At 43.6% G+C, this 14,698-nt stretch overlaps 1 protein-coding gene across 3 annotated transcripts in view; it reads right to left on the reverse strand.

Moving 5' to 3' along the window:
* Window positions 1–14,698, reverse strand: part of Sgcd (sarcoglycan delta) — a 408,119-nt gene that overhangs the window by 91,148 nt on the left and 302,273 nt on the right. For all 3 annotated transcript variants that reach the window (XM_090321219.1, XM_090321217.1, XM_090321218.1), the window contains one exon: window positions 6,496–6,597. In XM_090321219.1, coding sequence (XP_090177345.1) covers window positions 6,496–6,597 — 102 coding nt within the window. The remainder of the gene's footprint in view (window positions 1–6,495; window positions 6,598–14,698) is intronic.

Genomic DNA, 14,698 nt, shown 5'->3' on the forward strand with positions numbered 1-14,698 from the left:
CAGGACAGTAAAGCGAGGCATAGGAAAGGTCTAGAACTTGCTCAAGGTAACTCAGACAAAAAAAGGTAGACCCAGGATCTGAAATAATCACACCATGTTCTTTAAAACACAACAAAACTTGAGTTGGGCACTGGTGGCTCTTATATCTATAATCCTAGCTACTTAGGAAGCTGAGATCTGAGGATCATGGTTCAAAGCCAGCTTCTGCCAGAAAAGTCTGACAGTTTTTATTTCCTATTAATTACTAAAAAAAAAAGCCAGTCGTGGAGCTATGGCTCAAGTGGTAGAGCACTAGCTTTTAGCAACAAAGTTTCAGGATCATGTCAACCAAGACAAAAAAAAAATTGGGTGTGTGCCTGTTTATTTTTGGGTTAACATATGGTGGTATGAGGTACTACACATATACGTAGTAAAATGAGTACTATAAAAAGAACAAATGAACTACTGAATACTGTCTCTGTTAGTGTGGCGATAATATTAAGTTTTCAGGTGACATGAAAGCGATACATAAAATGTATAGACAGACATCATTCCTATAATGCAATGTGATATAAGAAAAGAAAGCTATTGTTAGGGGTCTCTATGACCTCAGAGGTCAGGGAAGGTCTCTTGGGAGTGAAATCCTGGAGGAAATGAGTCACGTCTGGAGGTGTGCAAACTCCACCTCAGGTATCAGCATCCTGGCTAGGGACACAGTGCCATGGGGTAGACAGGACAGCAAGGATGCAGGGCTTGGACAACCAGGCTGGAATTCAGGGTTACAAATAAAACTTGCTTAAAGAGTTTATGACCGCTTTACCCAATCATCCAGAAACAAGGACACACTAAATCCACTAGCACAACAATGTTCATTGCAGCACTATTCACCATAGCAAAGATATGGAACCAACCCAGATGCCCCTCAGTTGATGAGTGGATCAACAAGATGTGGTATTTGTACACAATGGAATTCTATGCTGCTGTCAGAAAGAATGACATTGCCCCATATGTAAGGAAATGGAAAGACTTAGAAAAAATCATATTAAGTGAAGTAAGCCAGACTCAAAGGAACATAGGCTCAGTGGTTTCCCTCATTGTCATAATCAGTACAAACCATGTGCTCTCCAAGCAGAGATTTACAACAGAACAAAACCTAGATACATAAGGCCATATAGGATGATGCTAATTGAAAGGACCTCCAGGATATAGAAACAAAAGCCATATAACGAGTGATTGTTGTCCTTAATGTACTATGTTATCTCTCATCTCTTTGGCTGTCCCTTGGTTTTCCCTTGGTTTGTGAAGTAATGTGCCTTCTATCTGGTGAATATAATGTAACCTATTAATTACAATAAAAATATATGAAAAAAGATTTTCCTTTATGTTCTATCTTGTTTCTCTTTCTACTACTTGTTCTTAGATTTTTTTTCTCATCTTACTATATTATGTCACTATAGGTGAGTGTGAGTATGTGTGTATGACGATAGTACTGGGGTGTGAACTCAAGGCCTTTAGTAGCCTAGTCTGGTACTTTCCTACTTCAGCTACTCCATCAGTCCCTTTTTGAGCTAATTAATTTTTGAGATACAGTCAGGCCTCAGGCTTCATTCTGTCTGGACTGTGATCCTCCATTTGTGGGCTATCCCATGATGTTAAGGTGACAGACACGCATCATGACATCCAGCCATTGGTTAAGACGGAGACTTACAAACTGTCTTTGCTGGGTGGGTCTCCAGTCATCATCCCACCATGTTTACCTTCCAAGAAGCTAGGATTACAGGCTCGAGCTACTCTGCAAGCGACATCTAGCATATGAGTGATCCTCACCCTGGGTAGAAATGTTTTACATGGGGTGAGGAGGGGTTGGTCACAGTAGGAGAAGTTTTAGATGAATGAGCTAATGGAGGACTTTTCTGTACCCTGACAGGAAAGAAGGAAGAGTCTCTGGAACCACACAGCCAGGCCTTCTCCCTCTGTGTCAAGTTTGCACTGACCTCCTCTAGCACAATACTGGCTGATGTAACTGCATTTGAGGTCCCTCAATAAATGTTTACATTTTTAGGGTAAACTTCATTTAAGAAACACACACATAAACACACATTCCTAGATTATGAGAAAAATCCCAAACATTATCAGTCTACTTTACAAAAAGAATCTATGGTAACCAGAAGCCTTAAATACCCAATGCCTGCTTTCCATGTTGAAGGATGCGAAGTTTGTGCCTGTATAGAACAAGCAAGGCATCTGGTCTCCACGACTGTCCACAATCCATCAGCACATGTAAACAGACAAGATGCAATGGGGAATGGCAACTGGTTTTGCCGTGCAGATGGGCTCAGCGATGACCCTTTCAGTTTTTAATGCCATCTGTAATTTATGGGTGAGCAAAGAAATTCAAAGTTGCCTTACGTACCCCCTTCTGACTTGGTACAAATCACTTTTATTTAACTTGGGCAATACTTCATGGTCCAGTTAACTTCTTAATTAAAGCCAGCAAGATGCTCGTGTGGCAGCATGCTAGTGGCGGGGAGAAGGCAGTTTTGTGTGCAATATGTTCAGCTGGGAGTTAAAGCTGTGTTGCTCCTCGAGGAGAAAACACAGTGGCCTTCAGCTGCTTTCTGAACTCATCAGAGACGGCTCTGCTCTGCTCTGCTCACTGCTGGTAAACCTTTGGGAAAAACTCTACCCAGAACTTATCTATTCCCAAGTTGCTTCCAAGGTTAGTGTCTTCTACAGAACATGCATTCCACCCCAGCTTACGTTCTTTTGTGAGGAAGGCTTATTCTAGGGAATCCGGGGTGGAGATTAGAGATAGGAGGGTAGTTGTGGAGAGTCTCAGCTTTGGGTTCCATATTTAAATTCATGTGCCACTGAGTATATAAGCAATTCAGATGTATAAAGAACCGAAGGGAAGTATGACAGTGCCTGGCTTCAAATTAGAATACAGAGCTGTAGTCATCAAAACAGCATAGCATCAGGATGAAACCAGGCACATGGGTAGATGACAGCATACAGAACCCAGAAATAAATAGACAGAGTTGACTGATCATGAACTCAAGATGGGTTTAAGATGGTTTCTATAGTGAACACGGCTGAGCAAACTGGATATCGGCATGCCAAAACAAAAACACACAGGAAAAGCACCTGATAGGATCCTTATCTTATTTATGTACACACACACACACACACACACACACACACACACACACCCCAATGCATTAGAACTTAAATGTATGATGTAAACCAAAAAAAAAGGGAGAACACTTCAGTATCCTGGTCTTGGCAATATACTCTTTTGGTATATGCCACTGAAAGCAAAGGTGATATAAGCAAAATAAAGCAGGATTCATCCAACTATAAAAGCTTCTTCACAGCAAAAGGAATGTAAAGGTTAACTACAGAATGGGGGAAATATTTGCAGATCCACAGTATCTACTAGGGGAATGGTAGATACGTACAGATGGAACCTTGCCACTCCACAAGCAAGCAAAACACTGACAGCAATAAAAAAAAATTGGCAAATGACTTGAGTAGATATTATTTCAAAAAAGAAATCCAAAAGTGTGCTCAATATCATAGAGCCAATATAAAAACCACAAGATGTCATATTGCACCTGTTTAGGAGATTATCAATGGAGAAAGAAAAAATGTTGGCAAGAATGTGGAGAGATTGTCTCTCATTAGTACAGAGTTTATCATGCGACCATCCATTCAGGATGTAACTTCTTCAATGACAAAGAATAGTTTTGACATATATAGCACTTGGAGAGCTATATGTCACTTGGCTTAATGTGCTATATGGATCCAATTAAATTTTATAAATAATAACCATGGGACTGAAGTGATTTGCTCTTCTTGATGTTTTCACCACTCTGCATCCCCCGCCCACTTCTTTTGTTAATTGTGGAGTTTGAACTCTGAGTGCTTCCCCTGAGCTCTTTTGCTCCTGGTTCGCACTGTACCACTTTGAGCCATAGCATCACTTCCCATTTTCCGTTCATTAATTGGAGATAGGAGTCTCACAGATTTTCCTGCCCAGGCTCACTCTGAATCGTACTCCTCAGATCTCAGACTCTTGAATAGCTAGACTGACAGGTATGAACCACCAGTGTCCGGCTTCTTTTTATTATGAACAAGTTAAAAAAAAAAGTCAACTTGTTGACAGTTAATTGAGTACCATTTAGTTTAATACAATTCAGGGCTTTAGGGGGCATCTCAATAAAACTAGCTACCATACCAAATTGCTGAAGTGCATTAATTATACTAATCACTGCACACAATGCAAACATGATGCTTTGGGGAAATTTTCTAGTGACTCCTGGCTACAGATCAAGTTCATATCCCTCCCAACCAGAAACTGTCCTCCCACTACATGAAAAGACAAGAATGAACTTAACAAACAAAACTTGTTCAATAAAAAAAAGTACTGAGGGGCCCAGGAGTTTGGCCTAGTGGTGAAAGTGCTTGTCTAGTATGAACGAAGACCCAGGTTCAGTTCCTCAGTACCACGTACACAGAAAAAAAGCCGGAAGTGGTTCTGTGGCTCAAAAGCTCTACCCTTGAGAAAGCCCAAGGACAGTGTTCAGGCCCTGAGTTCAAGGGAGGATTAGCAAAAACAAACAAAAAACACTAAAAGGAATCAACCTTGATACTAGTAATCAACAAATGCAAGGCATGTAGGAAGACTTTTATCATCAGAAGAAGGAAGGACGGAAGGAAGGAAAGGGAGTAAAAGCTGATATAGGACACTATGACTTTGCAATCATATTCCTGGGAATGAAAACTTTTTGTCATGTTATTTCCAAAGTATCTGAGTTTGTACGTGGTATTTGTCCTCTACTTTGTAAAAAGGGAGCAAAAACAATCCATACCCCAATGAACCAATCTTTGAATAAAATTAGATATCAGTGGTGAAATACAATTTCCAAGATGATTTGCTGATAGTTGCTAGGTGACAGCTAGCAACCGGGAAGGTTGAGAACGCCAGGTGGGTCTCCAAGGTAAAGCATTGTAATGAAGGACTTTCAGACGCCCAGGATCGCCGAGCCCTGCGTACTGCATCCCAGGATAGGAATTCCTCACAGACATCCCAATCTCAACAAGTGCTCACACCCCGAAAGCCAGAGCTGTGATTCTCAGATGATGCACTTCCAGTCTATTTGAACGAGTACTTCTAGTGTTTTGGCTACCACAAATGAACCAAAATCACGACAACAACCTGCCCTCTTTGCCACCATCTTCAGTGCATCACTGCCCTAGCCCGTTCTGTTCACAGTCACTTGCACACGCAACTTGGCTCCCAGGGAAGTAAGGACCCATGAATCACATGTTTAGGACCAAGAATCAAATCACCCCTCAGGGGCCACAGAGCCTTGTAGGACAGAACTCCCCCAACTGAGGACACACCTGTAACGACTGGAGCAAGAATCATCATCTCATGGGTTCCAGACTGCCCCCTTCAAATAATGACATCTATCAATGACTTCTCTGAAACCCAGAAGAACAAGAGTTGAGATGATACCAAGCCAGGATACAACTATAAATCTGGGGTTATTATTATTTTTTGGTGGGTTGTGGGGTTTGAACCTGGAAGCCTGGGCATTGGCTTTGAGCTTTCCATGCTCAAGGCTAATGCTCTATCACTTTGAGCCATAATGCTACTCTAGTTTTCTGGTGGGTTAACTGGAGATAAGAGTCTCATAGGGATTTTCCTGCCCACGCTGGCTTTGAAAAGCGATCTTTGGATCTCAGCCTCCTGAATGGCCAGGGTTCCAGGCATGAGTCTGAGCACCCAGCTTGGAACTCTCCAATTATACACACGTTTGTTCTCTGGTCCTCATTTACTTGAACCTAACACTGATGTCTTGTACCTTGAAGAGGGATGAAGATGAACCACAAAGTCAAGTTCCCGTGACATCTGGCCAAGTTACCTCCTTCTCCCCGCACCTCCTGCCATATTTCTTTCCCAGTAAACCTTCCTCTCAGCTTTCCCAAGTTTTGCTTTTTGCTCTCATCAGTTCCGTCCTGGGACATAGTGAGTGACTGAGATAGAGAGCCAGGCAGAGCTCTCCAGGGACAATAGCAATCTGATTCTAACCAAACTGCTCATGATAAGCAGAGTGCTAATTCTATAGGTCTGTGTTCTGAAAACCAGCCTTAAAACCGTGGACGCTGAAAACCAACAGTCACAGAAGCTGACTTACGCACAGTACTTAAGGCTTTGCCATAGTTACTGCACCACCTGATCTGTCATCTTCTTCCTGAAGCGGGTTCATTGGAATTTGTTCCTTTCTATTTCATAGGAAAGGAAAAGATGACTCAAGAGACAGACAGACCAAATCCCTGGCACACAGCAACTCTGCTTCCAGGACAATCCAAGGCTTGCAATAGGAGAAAAGATCCATCCTCCCTTCTATCCCACCAATCACAACTTTCTATCTCAAGAGATGGCAAAGTATATCTCCGAAGGAGATGAATTTGAGAAGAGCAGCTTTTCTGCGCTCAGCAGAAACTTACTGGGCGGGACTGGATTTCTTTGGCGTAGAGAGGCTGCAGGAACTCTGAGTCTCCTTCTAGCCTGAGACCTTTTTCTGTGATCCTCAAGTTTCCCATTCCATCCTGCAATAGAGACAAAGAGATAACAGGGACATGTGATTAGCCACAACTTCAAACTATCCCCGGATGTCAAAAACACAAAGAGAATTATTTGCAGGAGGGAAATGAGAAAGATTGAAAACAGTAGAACACATTGTTCGGTGCAATTACGTGTATTATTTTTCATGTCTCTTTTTCCTAAGAAATCCTGTGTCAAGCAATTGGTGATATTCTCAAGACAATGTAGCACACAGATGAGAAAGCCTCGCTCTTATTGCTGAGCTAGACAGGGAAACAGACGCAAGGGAGGGACTGGAAAGAGAAAAGAAATTTCTGGGTTTAAAGTGAAAGATCGTCCTGCAAAATTCCACGCAGAAATTTCCCACAGGAAGTTTAATCAAAAGCTCACAAAATACCTAACAAGTCAAATTGCTTATTAATACTTTGACTGTTATTCTATTGTGGTTATGAGATGGACACAAAAAGAGAGAAAGAGTAAATGGGTAGCCTTAAAAAAATTCTTATATTGGCCAGGAGTTTGGCCTAGTGGTAGAGTGCCTGCCTAGCATGCATGAAGACCCGGGTTCGATTCCTCGGCACCACATACATAGAAAAAAGTCAGAAGTGGTGCTGAGGCTCAAGTGGTAGAGCTCTAGCCTTGAGAAAGTCCAAGGACAGTGCTCAGACCCTAAGCCCAAGCCCAGGACTGGCAAAAATAAATAAATTTAAAAAAAAATTCTTATTGAGGTTGAGACTCAGAGCCTCCAATTTGCTCAGCTCCCGTGCTTAGCTGGTGCTCTACCATTAGAACCACTCATGCAGCCTGGCCTCTGGCTGGTTATTCTGGAACATGAGAGTCTTGTGGATTACTTTGTATCTGTGCTGGCCTCAAATTGAGATCCTCCAGATCTCAGAGCCTGAGATCCAGAGTACAAGGTATGAGGTTGACCCCGGCAGTTAAGGATTGGTAGATTGTATCTTCAAAATAAACAGCAAAAAGTAGGGCTTAAGGGCCGGAAGTTTGGCCTAGTGGTAGAGTGCTTGCCTAGCATACACGAAGACTCAGATTCGATTCCTTGGTATCACATACATAGAAAAAGCCAGAAGTGGTGCTATGGCTCAAATGGTAGTGCTCTAACCTAGAGCACAGCCCAAGGACAGTGCCCAAGCCTTGAGTTCAAGCCCCAGGACTGGCAGAAATTAAGTTGGGCTTAAAGGCATATCTCAAGTGGTTAAGCTCCAGTCTTGCAGGCGCAAAGTTCTGATTTCAAACCCCAGAACTGCCAAAATAAATTACCAGCTTATAGCTATTATTATTATATAGGACACATCCCTATAATAGTAATATATGCTGTTCTTTCTTCTTAGTAACAATATTTTCTTACTATTGAATAGCTAGTGTCAAAAAATAAGTCATTCCTATGTGAATAAAACATACTCTGTGCCAAATGTTCACATTTCTCTCATGTATTTTATCTCTCAGTAATTTGCCTAGTTGAGTGAATTACCCAATTGATACACAAAATATGGGGTGATTTCCTTAAATCTCCAGTTAGTGTCTTTGTCTCTCTTCTTTCACACACACCTGCGTGTGTCACAGTTTGTGGAAGGAACCCCTGTCATTCCATATACTTCTTCTGGCCCTCTGTGTTTCCTGTTGCTGTTACCTCCAGAAGCATAATCAGCTTTATGCTCAGTTTTCAAGAAAGAGTATCTCCTAGGAAATGGCATGCATGAATTTCTCATTGTGATGATGCAAACAGATTTTTTTCAGTGATTGAAGAACTGCACAAATTCTCTGCACTTAATAGCTCACGGCATTGTATAATGTACAAAATTCTCCATCTTTTCATGTTTTACACCATGTTCTCTATTCTTTCTCAAATCTACTAGATTTACTTGGATTTGTCATGATGAAATAATTAGGTAGGTATATAAACATTTAGCTATATAGTCGTTTCAGGCCATTCCAGTTTTAAAGACTCACAAATTATCTAAAAGTCTCCTGATGACATATGTTAATATGCAATGATGGAAAATGCTATGTAGCTTTCACAGAAGAACCCTCAAGGGCTTAGGAAATATTCATAATGTATTTCAGTGATTAAGCAAATATGTGTGATACCATGACAGCCTCTTAAGGAAATTTCATAGGGGAAAAGGCTTAGGGGGAAATACACTTAAGTGTTAATAACATCTCTGCATGGTTGTTTTTTTCTCCTTTTGAGTATCTGCACTTTCCAAAACCACTAACAATCTTAAGAAACTTACAGAACGGGTAAGTTACCTCATTATCTCAACTCAAACTTCCATATGTGCAGAAACAATACCATCATGTTATCTGTCGGATCACCTTTTAAAGCCATGCACCCCAGCTCCCTTATTCATCCCCCTTTTCATGAGACCTGGTCTTGCTAAGCTTCACAGGTTGGCCTCAATCTTGTGATCTTCGGCCTGTTTCAGAAACACAAAGCTAGTCCATCAGGCCACTAACTTTGTGACCCAGTATTCCTCACCCAGTATAACGCAGGTTAAAAATACACCAGAAGGGCTTGAAGTTTGGCCTAGTGGAAGAGTGCTTGCCTAGCGTGCACAAAGACCCAGGTTCAATTCCTCAGTGCGACATACCTAGGAAAAGCTGGAAGTGGTGCTGTGGCTCAAGTGGCAGAGCTCTAGCCTTGAGAAAGCCCAAGAACAGTGCTCAGGTTCTGAGTTCAAGCTGCAGGAGTGGCAATAGATATATAGATATATATCAGAAAAACATCCATTCTTTTCACAGCCCTTTCTTGGTGTATATGTTGATAATGGGACTTGAACTCAGGGCCTTTTATCCTAGCTTGGCTCTTTCTGCCTAAGACTGGCACTCTATCACTTGAGTCATACCTCCACTCCTGGCTTTTTGCTAGCGAATTCGAGATTAGAGTCTCATGGACTTTCCTGTATGAGCTGGCTTTGAATGGTGAACCTCAGATCTCAGCCATCTTAAGTAGCTAGAATCCCAGGTGTGAGCCACCCACACCTAGCTCCCATTCTAAGGTCCCCTTGTCTTAAGAGCTTCCAAGTGGGCAGAATCTGGACCATCTCCCTTTGAGCTGGGGATGGAATGATGGCAGCCACACTGGTTCAGCAGATTGATTGCCTGGTTGTTTGGCCTGGATGGTTTCCTCCATGTTGAGTATGACATCAACGGGGCAAGGGGCTGAGCTCTTCCTCCGCTTTCCTCCCTCCGTCTCTCATGCTGACCCTTCACTTCAGCATTTCTAACCAGCTTGCTGCCTTCGTGGTCAGTATGAAATGGGAAGGCGCAAGCTAAGCCCCAAATCAGTGAGAGTTCTCATCTTTTTGTGAAAGATCAATGCCACTGGATGTTAGGAGAGAGGCCGGGAAGAGAGAAGAGAGACAACAGAACTGTAACTGAGTTTGGGAGTCTCACCAGTGTTCTCAAGAGGGGTGAAGAGCTCACAGGGAGATGGCAGCATGTCCCTGAGTCCCCTGAAAGGTCCCCAGGCCCCTAGAGGAGCAGCTAGGGTGGGAGGCAGGTCTCAATCAAGGCTCACACGAGATCGCCACCAGTGTGGCCTCTCCATCCTTGTACCGGGCAAGACGCCAGTGTATCTGACAAAAATCCTGAGTGATACGGATTTCATTGATGGCCTAGGTGGGTGGCGGGGGGAGAGGGGAGAGTGAGGAGGGTGGGCTGGGATCTGGGAGTTGATATTACATTCATTTTTAAGAAAATGTTATTTCTTACTCATCTGGTGTTTTTTTTTTATTCCCCCTGCTGTGTCAGCATAGGCCAGTTTTAAAATTCCATCAGCATTTTTTTCCAGGCTGGCAGCAATGCCCCGTCCTGTTTTAGTGAGCAGTCTCAAGACACTGTCCTTGTAGAACAGTTAATGGCAGCATAACTTAGGTTTGATCCAAGTGCAAAGCAATTTTACTAATGCCTAGGATGTCTTAGAATGTAAAGCCCGCAGGGATATAGCTTTCTACTGCCGAGGTTCCCGCTGAAGACCCAGTTCCTGAAAATATGGCTTGGGAAATCGTCTGTGCTCTCCAAATGCTTCTGAAGTGATGAGAGCTACTGACTCTCAATCCATAGGATGGGGTGAATCCAAACCCATCACAAGTCGAAAACAGCCCAGGTGGGCTTACACTTTTTCACAAAGAATGCAGCAGTGGTAGCACAGGGAGAGAGACTGCCTCAGGATCACATAGACTGTGCCATTGAGTCTGCAACTCCTGGAGCGTCTACCTCCCCCCAACACCACGCCGGTCTCTCGACTGCATCAGGTGACATGCTACTGATCATGTGTGACTCTTGTCTATTTTGAGTGTGTGTACATGATTCCTTCCCCAGTCCTTATCTGGGCTGCTGTCCCCACCCTGTGGTCCCATCAGCCACTGTGCATGCCTATCTCTGTCTCCCTCTCACAGGCTCCATCTCTGCTCTCCTGCTCCAATCACTAGACACTACTAGTGTCCAGAAAGCATCTAAGGCCTTTTACACTCAGCCTCAAATTCCTTTTCCTACATCCTCATACATGGCTTATTTTAACCTGGATGCTCAGGGTTCTAACGTCACCTCCCTTACATATGTGACTCTGAGACAAAGAAAAATAAAATAATAAAGGTTACTCAGAAAGTGCTCACGAAAGCACATATGAAAATGCTAACCACGAAAGCTTCCATTTCCACAGGCACCTCTCAAAGCACATTACCTTGGTTAAGGTCACTGCCCTCATTAAAACTGCAGCAGGAAGGCTCTGCATGGCCTCACCTCGCAACCAACCTCCTTAACAGTCTAGACGAGGCTGTGCTGTTCCAATAGGGATGGTTAAACCCAAGATCTCACACTGGCGAGGCCCAGGGGTCTTCCATGCGAGCCACGCCTCTACTTTGCATTTTGCTTAGGTGTAGGCCCACCTTCAAACTTGAGATCTGCCTCCCGAGTAGCTGAGATTACTGGGCAGGTGCAACCTTGAAAGATTCAAGTACACTTGGGAGGCAATTTATGCACACCCCTTGGAGAAGTCAGAAAAGAGAAGCCCTCGGGTTCTAGATATCCACGCTCCTCCTGGTGCTACGAATTCAGACAAGCCTCCTTGAATCTGTTTCTTCCCCAAACATGATGGGCAAGTAGACAATATTAATTTCAAGGTCCTTTCCCTGATCTTGTGCTGCACAAAGGTGACAGCTGAAAAGCGACGGATCACAGCTATCACTGAAACCTGGTGCCCCCATCTGTGAGGCCAGGATAAGAATATCTTGTGTAGGGCCAGGAGTATGGCCTAGTGGTAGAGTGCGTGGCTAACATGCATGAAGCCCTGGGTTTGATTCCTTGGTATCAAAGACACAGAAAAAGCTAGAAGTGGTACTGAAGCTCAAGTGGTATAGAGTGCTAACCTTGAGAAAGCCCAAGGACAATGCTCAGACCCTGAGTTCAAGCCCCAGGATTGGCAAAAAAAAAGTATCCTGTGTGATTTGTTGTTTCTGAAAACACTTTTAACCCCTTCCCACCCACAAATCACTCGGCATGCACAGCTGTATTTAGGGAAGACGTGGACATAAGACCAAACACCTAGAACATGGAGTCGGGGTGGAGGGGTGTTGGAGAATATAACCATTGTTTGAAGGGAAGACAATGAGAGATGGATAATCAAGTTCAAGTTACTACAACCCCCTGTTCTGGTTTTTTTTCTTTTTTTAATGTAAGCTTATGAATCCTAAGCTATTGTTGATAAAGGAAGAGACTCATTTGTCTTAAAAAGACACATTAAAAAAAAAAAACAAGTGGAACATGATTAGATCTAATCATTGGATTAAGTTCCCGAGATGCACCCCCCCCCACCATAGCTAGGGTGAGCACTTCCCACTAGTAAAGCCTGATTAATATGCCAGCCTTCGTGGAACCAAAAATGCACACTGAGATCCCCTCCCTCTCACCCCAGTGGAGAGACCTGCTGTCCTGTCTTCTCTGGTTTCATTAGTTGTAGGCCTTTCCCCGCCCTCCGCCCCCCCTTAATGAGACTTTCAGTGATCACTTCAAAGGGCCCAGGGCCTCTGAGACAGCTGTGAGGAAACCTTCCAGAGAGAAATTCCCCACACCACAGCTGGCACATCCATCTCCTTCCCCCCTGCCCAAGTTTTAATGTCCAAATTGGTCTTTCCAGGGACGGTACAGGATGAGGTCGTCTTTCATCAGGTCAAAGAATCAAAGCAGGCAGAGGGGACATCCGGAGCAGAATCCCTTGCTTTGCGACTTTTAGGCCCTAATGATCCTGTCATAGTTAATGCACCAGCTATTTACTTATTTCCCATATTTATTTTCACAGCAGAACTGGGGTTTGAATTTGAGGACTTCATGCTTACTACCATGCGAACAATGCCTCCAGCCTCTTTTATTTTTCCCTTCTGGTTATTTTTGAGACAGGGTCTGTTCACAATCACCAGTCTCTTCTTTCCTGAGATGACAGGAACATGCCACCGTGCCCAGCTATTGGCTGATATGGGGAGGGTGGGAGTGGTCATGTAAATTTTCAGCCTCAAAATATGATCCTCCAAATGTCAACCTCTTGTGTATCTAGGATTACGGGCAAGAGCCACTGCCATCCAGCAATGCATGTGAAATCAGGGAACAGGAAGACAGTTGGAGGAGGAACCCTTGGAGAAGACTGTTGTCCCAGTACACAAAGCATGACTTTCCATACGCCTCGTATGGAATGGCCCAATGTACAACCCATTACCAAAAACACCGAGGCAAAGGAGGAGGAGAGAGACGAGTGAATGGAGTGAGCAGACTTTGGACAGCAGGTTCAAGAAGTTTCTCCAAAAGGAAACCCAACTGAAGTGGGGAGGCAGCCACAGGAAGAGGAAATGAGCTTGAATTTCAAGAGCACCAAGAATATCAACCCTTGGCATGGTACCGGCCTGTCAACTGTCACTCTCTCTCCTAAGATAAGGAGCAACAGATGAACTGACAGAGGACTTAAGAGAGCACAACAAACCATTGTGGAGAAGATTCCCAGGAATATGGATTGCCATTGGACATATAAAGGTGGTGGGGGATGGCGGTTGGTTTATGTGTTTATCGAGGCAGATTCCAACGACACTCCCATATCAAGGAGTCGGCAAATTCTCTGCCTCAGACTTAACTTTCAAAAACAGTTTTCAAGCTAGGGGCCGGTGGTTTACCAGCCTATCGCCCTAGCTACTCAGGAGGCTGAGAGCTGAGAATTGTGGTTTAAAGCCAAAAATAACAACAAAACATGGCAGTCATGGACTCTGTGATTTGGTTCAGCCGTTTTTATCAGGTACTGACAACTTGTTTGGCCTAGTAGACCTAGACCAAACAGACCAGAGTTGAGTCTTTGAAGTTAGAAAGATCTGGTTTCTAGTTAGCATCCATAAAAGGGAGAGCCTGGTGTTACTCCTGGGGGATTATGTATGCATGCAACGCAAAGGGTTCCAGGCAGCTCCGTATGGGGTCATCTACCTGCCATCTCTTGTCCTCTTCTTCTGTCCCTTCTCATTCTCTGCTCTCCTTTGCCATGTACCATTTAGCACTCCCTTGACTCCACATGGGAGAGAGAAAGAGAAGGGGGGCAATCATTCAGGTGCTGGTAACAAGAAGATAGAGAGAGAGGAAGATGGAGGGAGAGACAGAGACAGAGACAGAGACAGAGGAGAGAGAGAGAGAGAGAGAGAGAGAGAGAGAGAGAGAGAGAGAGAGAGAGAGAGAGAGAGAGAGAGAGGGGGGGGGGAGTAGGAAAAGCAAATAAAGGCTTCATAGTTCCTGGGAGAAATTGATAGCACTACAGCCCAACCAAAAATCTCCAAGCTAGTGATCCAGGAGGAGGGAAAACTTCAAGAGTTTAGAGTTTGTCAAAAATTGAATGTGCTTTCCAGCTGTTATTTGAATGATTCTAATTGGAAATAAGCTAATCAAGTATTAAGAGACTAAAATTGCACAAAGGGACTGAATTTGACTTATTTCATTTGAATTACTCCATCAGGTATTATTCCTACCCATATATCATCCCATAAAAAGGAGAATTCCAATAATCTTTTTTTTAAATTTTTTGTGGGTCATGGGGCTTGAGCTTGGCCTGGGCATGTCCCGAGC

This window comes from Megascapheus bottae, chromosome 29 (genome assembly GCF_031878675.1).
Source record: "Megascapheus bottae isolate mThoBot1 chromosome 29, mThoBot2.hap1, whole genome shotgun sequence".
NCBI classification, from domain to species: Eukaryota; Metazoa; Chordata; class Mammalia; order Rodentia; family Geomyidae; genus Megascapheus; species Megascapheus bottae.